Genomic DNA, 9,331 nt, shown 5'->3' with positions numbered 1-9,331 from the left:
AATACCAGCTACAATGATTCCAGGATTTTCTCTCAATCCCTCTCTTTTTTAGCTTTCTGTCAACTTCTGCTAGCCTCTTCTCTTCTGGTTTTTCTCATTTTTCTTGTGTAAAAATTCCCTGAACTCTCTCTTCCTCCTACTTAAAAATGTCCCTTTGTTTCTCTCAACCACTTGTTACGTCAACCAAACTTTTCTTTGAGCTCCCCCCCAACCCAACCACCACCCCAGAAAATCTCAAAGTTGCAGAGTCAGATCCCTTTGAGTAGGTTCACATACTTTTCAAGATAATAAACAAGGTAGAGTACAGATTTGAAAGAAACATGTTGATTGAACAAACAATTTGGAAGGAAGAAAAATATCAGAATATCCTCCATTCCTCCCCCCTCCTCTTTCTGTGTTTCCCCCTCCCTTTCAAGAACACACTTTAAATGCATGGCTACACGGTTACCCCCTTCAAATATCAATTTTCAACGTTCTGCTAAAATTGACTAAGCATTAATTTTAGTTCCTAAAAGTCTGGGTTGACATTACTTTGATTCTTGAGAGATATAACTTAATACCTTAATCAAATAAAGTAATCCCAAAATCATCCTTAGTTCATAAGCCACGTGGTTAAGAGACTCAATTGATGTCATCATTTTTTTCTCTTATTGTGTGAACTAATATCATTCCATCTTTTAGGACTAAATTGATGTCAGTTATCATTCACAATCCAAACTAATAACATCAAGACAATCTTTCAGACCCAAAACAAAAGATTCCTCCCTAAGATATGTGCTACCTAAAGCCAACAAGGCATACAACTGCCACATGTTAATCAATTTCATAACCAGAGTTACCTACGTGGTGTTATTAAAAAGAGCAAACACACAATGGAAAGAACTGGAAATCAAAACACGCCTCAGTTACACCTGTTTTGGATAATTGCCATTGCCATGATGAATAAACCATTTTCCAGATAGAACATTTTTGTTCCTGATAGAACAATAGCAACAATAAAATTCACAGAGAAACTAGTTCCAACTTCCAACAACAACCTGAAATCTAACCGACATACTAACAAGGCCACGTTTGGAAAGGCAACAAGGCGTTAAAAAAAGAATCATTCATTACCTCACCCACTCTCATTCATTCATTCATCCATCACTGTACAAGCACAAGTCTACCACCGCCCATGCCTCTATCATCATCCCCATCATTCTCCTCTTCATGCCCCTTCGGCACCGTGACGATGAGTTCGCCATCGACGAACACCGCGCTCGCGAGCTCCGGCCGCGTCGATTCCGGCAACCGGAACCTCCACATATCGAGCTCCAGCTGGTCGAGCGAGAGCTCCACCGAGCCACCCTCCCTCACCACGATCTTCGTCACGCCGGGGTGGATTTCCACCGTGTGCGCCCTCACGTCGCCGATTCCGTCAGTCTCCGCCACGAACCGGAAGAAGTTAGGAGCCTCCTCCACCGCCACGTCGGCGTCGGAGCGGAAGGGAAGCTCCAGCACGCAGCTGAACACGTGCGGGAGTCGCCGGAGCTTCTTCCCGGCGATCCCCAACAGCGCCTGAGCCTCCGACATCGGATTCCCCCCGTCGCCGCCGAATTGGATAGAGATGTTGCGTTTTCGAGGAACAGGGTGGACCTTCATGATTCTGTTTCTACCGTGGAACGCTACAGAGGATTGCACCACCAAGATTAACACCGCGACGATGACCAGAGGCACCTTTTCTATCATAAAGGAACGGTTCTTCTTCTTCTTGGTCTTTCTTCTTCCCCCTTTATTTTCCGGGCGAAGACAAAATGAAAACCCTAACCCTAATTTCAATTTACGGCCGCGACGATGGCGTTTTGCGAATAAGAAAAGATATTATTATTGTTTTATTTAATTATTTATTTTCCCTTTCTCGAGAAAATCTGAGCGAGATTAGGATGCTGCAAATCGATTGATGAAATGTGTGAGCCGAAGAGAAGGAGAGAGAAGCGGAATAACTGCGCAGATAAAAGATGAGAAGATGATTGAATTTGATCTTACTGTGTTGCCCTTCTGCTTCTTCTAATTTACTAAATTTGTCTCCCCTCCATTATTCACAATTATTAACATTAAAAAGGAACTATGAAACAAAACAAAAAGAAACTATTCCAACAAAACTCAAAATTCTAGAGCTCCTTCATACACACACAACACAATACTGCACTGAAATTCAAGATGCACAGAGGGTGCAAAATCTCAAATTGTTTAATTGTTATTATTTAATAAGGGGGAGTTTTTTCTTCAAAAACAATAAACAAATAGGGAGTTTTTTTGTCAAAATAAATAGTGGAGTGTTATAAACTAGGAGTATTTTAATTTTGATTGTAAGAAATATTGATTTATTTTGAGATGTATTAGTATTTAATATAGTATGTAACTGCGTTAAATGTAATCTATATAAAAAAAATTATGATATTATTGTTTATGTTCCTTTATATAAGAAATGAATAAATCTATTAATATTTAACTTTGTTTTATATTCGTAATTTATTATAAGTCTATTAATAAGATAGCATGCATTTCTCATGAAGTGAATACATACATCTATTGAGTTATTAATTAAAATAAATTAGATATTTAAATTTATGATAATGTTAATTAAAATAAATTTATTTAATTATTTTTATTAGTCTTAATGAATTAGATATTTATTTCTTATATATAAAAATGAATAAAGTATTAATTAAAATTAAATGATTTAATTTTTTTATTGATTTTTATTAATGAGTTATTTCTGTCATAAAAAATTAAGTATCTTTTATTATATTGTAAATAAAATTACATTTTTAGGAGAAATTACATATTTTCATTGACATATCATATTGTTTTCAATATTTATTATGAATTATGTATTAGTGATTAAAAAATTATTTATTTTAACACTTCGTTATTTTGTTTCAATTTTTTTTTATCCCATTAGTTTATTAAATTGTGATAAAAAAAACTTCAAATTCACCCCATTGGTATGATGAACCTTTTTTTTAGAAGACCATTGATATGAACTTAAAAAATTCTTTACTGTTATTTTGTTAGACTATCTCTTGACTTGGGTATTAGAGAAGAAACATTCCCTCTTACTCATTGAGATGTTCAATTCAATCGCTACTTACAAAAGGCCAACCTTTTATAGAACATTATTACCGGGAATTTTTTTTTTTTTATAACGCATTTTATAGAACACTTTCTTGCTTTAGTATTTCTTTTTTGGTTACATAAGATATAAAAACAACAACAAAAAACAGAAGGGAAAAGGAAAGCTAATCACGCAAGAACAAAGTGCCGAAGGCTTCAAGCCTTCAACTAAGAGCAGATGGCTCACGAGGCAGGAGCATCAAACAACTCAACAAGAGCATGATCTGAAGCTACTCCTATCTTTGCTATGTATTTTATAAATTAAAAAATAAAACAAAATAATTTAAAAATATTTTAACCAAAAAATCAATGTAGTAAATCATATGAAATACTTACATGATAATTTTTATAATAATGTAATTAATTGATTATTCATCATATCTCTCACTTTTTGTCCTTCCTCATCTTTTTCTTCCTTCTTAGGAGTTTGAATTTTATTTTCCAGTCTTTTTCAATACATAAGATGTTATTGTTAAATAGTCTTTCTTCACTTCCAGAAAATTAGGGGATAAAGTAGTTAGGCTTTTGTTTCTAGTGTCATGTGTAAAGATAAAGAATGGATGAAGTTGCCGCAAACCTTCCTAGAAAAATAAAATAAAATGAAAATTAAGAAGACATTTTTAGTATGTTCATTTCATTTTAAGTGGATGGGTATTTTCATAGTCTTTGACTTGAGAGATGGACAAAAGCTATTCCATTATGCAGTGTAAGAAAAACTGTGCAATATTGCTTTATAAAAAAAAAATTCAAAGATAATTTGTTTAATCCTTTCTTTTGTCAATTCCTGAATCATCTTTCTTTAATTTTAAAGTGATAGTAGACACGTGCAATTTCAGAAAAGAAAAAGTGAGCGTAATCATTTTGGAAATTCTCTATTTAAAATTATTGGAATGATATTAGTGCTTAAAATCTACAACATTAAAAAGTTAGTAAATTTTAAATTAAGAAATTAAGCCATTGAATTATTAGAACAAGATAGGATTTTTGGGTGAATATAAGGCCACGTGGGTTACAATTGGGGGATCTTAAAAGGAAAGAAAAAGTCACAATGAAAAGAAAAGGAGGAATGTTCTCAAATTTGCATGAAATTCTTGATCTTGAACGGTTCTTAAATATTCTCCACATGATTTGATTCTCATTTTCAAAGCTTGTATAATTCTAAGAGAAAAATCCGAATAAAGTTTTTGTTATTGCATTTTTTAATTCTTGATTCTTTTCTTGTTTTTGACTCTGTGAAATATCATTTGATTTTATAAAAAATAACTCTGCTTAAGAAATTAAAAATATTTTTATAAAAAAATGTTGCCAACATGGAATTACATTGATACATAATTATTTATTAATTTTTTAATTCATTTCCTAAAGACACTAGTTAGTAATGTCCATAAAAGTTAATCCACACTAATTAAAAAAATTAGTTAACAATGAACACCACTTAATTATATATATATATATTCAAAATACCCACAATTAAATAAAGATTATTATGTGGATTATTTCATTAGGTAAACAACAATAAGTATATTTTACTAATGAGTTTAATTATATACTATCAGTGTGATTAGATTGAAGAATGTAGATTAAATTAATTTTTTAATTGTAGATTAAATTAGGTTAATGGTTAAGCAAAGTGATCTTAATTCTCAAATATGAAAAAAAAAGTGATCTCAAATAAAAAGAAAATTATTGACGCATCCCATCTTATATAGAGTTAATCGGACCTACTCACGTGTAATTGAGATCCATTTGACAACACATAATCTAGGACATTGGTCTCAATTCTTTTCATTAAAAAAGTTGAGCCCGTTGTGCAAATCAAAAGTCTCAATCAACTGAAGAAACTCGGTGGACTAGCCCTTGTCACACTGAAATATACGTAGAGAGGAGAATCCACTTTCACTAAGAAGTTTTAGCTGCATGTATAATGGTATAAATAAAAGAAAAGAAGGGAACAGAAATAACGAGTGATAAAATGTTGATATGATAAAAAAAATTATATAAATAATATATTTTTTTTTAATAAAAGTATCATGTAAAAAGTTTATAATATCACGTTATATTGCAAACAGTTTAAATGATTGTGTAACTCCTTTCCTTGCGTCTTCTGCTCCTCCTCCCACACACCTTTGATTTATCTAATCCTCACTGGCTTTATGAGTGTTTTACAGGGGATATGTATGAATAATTTATTTTTAACATTATACAATTAAAAAAATCATAGAAATGTTTAAATAAACCATAAGTTATAGATTATACTAACTTTCATTTGTTGATATGATGAAATCATCTATATATTTATTACTATTATATACTTTAGCACTAAGAAAGGAGGTGAAGTAGGTATTGAATGAGTAATGGAGAAATATGGAAGATTAGGGTCCAGGAGAGGAGCGTGATGTGAGAATTATGGACCAGATGATCATGATGCAATAGTGACTACAATAAAATGTAGTAATGATAAGTTGAATTACAGTAAACCAATTGACATATGTAGTAATGATAAATTACAACAAGCTGGGTACTGATCGTTGAAGAAGAGGGTGGTGTTGAGATAATTATGGATGTTGATCCTGGTGCATTAGTGACTAGGATACATGTAGTGTGAGTTTTATTTTTCGGTACATGTAGTGTGAGTTTATAAACTCATTCAATACGCACATATACTAAAAATACTACATCAAAATGGACAAATTTAGCACAAATTTGTGAAAACTCAAAAGCATACAGACTAGTAGTCTGAGATATTCCAAAGTGCTCGTAGTGGTTTTATTTTATACCACTGAAAAGTCTTTTATGGATTAGCAGAGGAACCAAAATATAAAACATGCATGACTAGAGACTAAAGTTTACAGTTTTCTCATATATATAGATTAAAACTAACTATAGAAATCATGAATAGTTTAAACTTCTAAAAGAAACAGACAAGGCAGACAGAGACATTACACAGCCTAAGAAATACATTATTACCCGTATATTTTTTTTCTCTGTTTTCTTTTCTCTCAACCAAACATACCATTCCAAAGTACTCAAGGAGGGTGTGTAAAGATGATAACGACTTATTTTGAAGCAAAGTAACTGGCTATTGAGTGTGTCTGAATTAAATGTTTATAAGAATAATTAAGATAAAAACAGGTTGATATTTTATAGTTAACTAACAAACTCAGGATTTACTATTTGCACATATCAATCAACTTAAGTGCTAAACCTAGTAGCCTGGGTCCTAGATGCCACTCTTGCTCTTGCTTCTTTGTATTGTCTTAATTGATGGACGTTAAACTTTATCCTGTCATGGTACTCATATACATTCCTTTATTTTATTTCAGAGCCATTTATATGTGCTGCCTACTGTAGCATTTTCTACTCATACAGGAATTTATTTATTTATTTTCGGAAAAAAGGGGGGGGGGGGGGGGGGAAGGTTTGTAGTTAAAATAAATATATAACAATAACCTCAGTTTCATTTTACCTTGTAACCTGATTAATTTACCTTCTAGGTAGAATTGCCACAACATAGACATTCCTTTTAGCAAGAATTATTTCAGTAGGATAATGGCTAAGAGGATTTGAAAATCATTATGGGTTAAGATTTCTAAGGTTTAGTCAAGACTTAGCTCAAGACCCTACTATTTGTCGTATTTGGATTAGTATTGCTACTGCACATGACTTAAAAGTCATGACTGAAGAATGTGTTTATCAGAATATTTTTGTCTCTCATTTTTAACAATTAGCAATAATTCTTTTGTGGACTTCCGAGAATCTATTTGTGTAGCTTGACAAGGGAATTTTGAGGCAAGTATCCAAGATCCTTTACATGTAAGACCTATTGCTCATGCAATTGGGATTTTCATTTTGGTCAACCTACTGTAGAAGCAAAAATAAGTCTTTCTTCACTTCTAATAACTCTTCACTGTTAGCCTATGAATTGTATCCTAACATTTCTTGATATTACTTGCAACAGGGTCACACTCAATTAAACAAGAAACTGTTTTTCATACAGAATTGGTGCTTCTTCCGTTCAGACAGAAATCCTGGGCTGAATTGTGTGCCAGATATCTAACTCACAACAGAAAGCATTTGTTTTACCTTAAGTGCCTATTGAAGGATGCTAACCGGAGCTTATTGCACAAACAACAAAAAATCATTAAATATCAGCTATTGATGAGGGATACTAATTGGAGCATATTGCACATATTGGCTAACTCGTTCTGTAACCTACTCCAATCCAGTGTTAGAGAATGTCAACTTCACCAGAATCAACGGATGTGCACTCTCTCCACAGTACAGAGAATCAATGGATGATTTATCTCACCAGCGGAAAGGTTGATTCAAAATACTTTACTGAAGTCCCAACTTGCTTCCATAAAGAAATTGCGATTATATATTTGAGAAAGTAACAAAAAGAAATTTGTTTTTTTCTTCTTCTTTCAAAAAAAGCAATTTTCAACTAACTGCTATGTTTGGATTAATGTTTTAAACTTACTTTTGCAAATTCCAATACTATAACGCATTTTAATGCACTAAACGAAGAAGAAAAAAACTGTTGCTTTCAGGGTAAAAATACTTTTAAGCTCTCCAAACTTTAATCTAAATATTCACTCTGTTATCAGCAATAATGATCATCTTCCATAAGCCGAAAGAAATCAGTTTTGCTATCTATGAATTTAGCATAAGGGGGATTCACATACTTGGAAGCCATCCAATTATTATACACTATTAGTTTCTTTTGGAGATCCATAACTTTAGTAGATAATACATGTTACAAAATGTTAAAACACAACACGCATTAATTAGAGGCTAGAGAGCATAGTAAATAAGAATATAAAGACAGGAAACTCTAGAAACAAGAAATTAAGTGTACAAGACAGAAAACTCTAGAAAATATTGATATCTCGATGCCTCGGTCCATTCACGAGCAATATTTACTTATACACAAAAGATATCTAGTGCCTGCTACAGGAAATTCAGTGTACAAGAGTAATATTATTCATCATAAATATTTGGCTTAACTATAAAATCTTTCTCCTTATTTTATCTATTTCACCAAATTGATCCTTTTATTTTTTAATTTACTATTTGAGTCTTCCTATATTTCAAAATTCACCATCTTAGTCTCAGAGTTAATTTTAACCGTTGACTGTTAAATTTTAAATGTTAACTAATATTTTTTTTTAAATAAGAACTTAAAAAAATACTTAAGAAATGATTAAAATCATAATCCTTGGAACGAATGACACACTTTTTTACCATCACATCCAAATACTTATTTGAATATTTGGTGCAAAATATAGTATTTATATAAGTTTTATTTGAAAATAGTTTAAATTTTATTCTTTTTTAATTTATTATATTTTTATAATCTTATATATTATCTTTTAAAATATAATATATAAGATTAAATTCTATTTTCACATGAATTTTGAAATTTAAGGAGACTCAAATAGTAAATTAAAAAATAAAGGGATCAATTTGGTAAAATAGACAAAATATGAGAACAGATTTTATCATTAAGCCTTAAAATTTATCAGAATCATTAGAAAACTGAAGTCTCAGGATTGTCCATCACAGATAATTTGAGGTACCAATATATATAAAGGAATAAATTTTAAAGACTTAAATATATTTTTCATTTTTATAATTTAACTTTTTTTTTCATTTTAGTCTCCGTAAAAAAACTCGTTTTGGTTATTTTAATATATGTTTATTTTGTTTTTCATCCTGAAACATTTTAGATAGTACTTTAAACAATAAAAAAATATTTTGAACAATAAATAAGTATTATCTAAAATGCTTTAAGGACGAAAAATAAAATACACATTTTAAAAAAAAATTAAAATGAAAATATAGAATTGCAGGGACAAAAATGAAAAAGTACTCACTTGTAAGAATGAAAAATATATTTAAGTGAATTTTAAAATTACAAGACATAACACAACTATAATGTACATGAATCTATCTAATTATTGTGGTATTCTAAAAAAATTATTTAAATGCATTTAACAGTATTTAACAGCAGCATTTTAAAGGAATCCTAAGACCTTGTTTTCTAGTACCCTTTCCAAGCATTTTAAAAGTAACAAAACACAACAATTGAAAGACGGGGGAAAAATTAATTCAACATTTGCCCAAAGTATAAAAGATTTTATGTCGAACACCAACTGAAATCGAGTAAAGAAAC

The 9,331-nt window shown here is 31.0% G+C and overlaps 1 protein-coding gene across 1 annotated transcript; it reads right to left on the bottom strand.

Annotated features, from left to right (window-relative positions):
• Positions 1-875: 875 nt before the first annotated feature.
• On the bottom strand, positions 876-2,062 carry LOC114369400. The gene has a single exon (XM_028326632.1). It carries the CDS (start codon positions 1,726-1,728, stop codon positions 1,144-1,146), a length of 585 nt encoding a protein of 194 aa, XP_028182433.1. The 5' UTR covers positions 1,729-2,062; the 3' UTR covers positions 876-1,143.
• Positions 2,063-9,331: the final 7,269 nt, after the last annotated feature.

This window comes from Glycine soja, chromosome 10 (assembly GCF_004193775.1).
Source record: "Glycine soja cultivar W05 chromosome 10, ASM419377v2, whole genome shotgun sequence".
Lineage (NCBI taxonomy): Eukaryota > Viridiplantae > Streptophyta > Magnoliopsida > Fabales > Fabaceae > Glycine > Glycine soja.
Note: the sequence above shows the minus strand (reverse complement) of the source record. Positions and strands in the feature narration are given on the sequence as shown.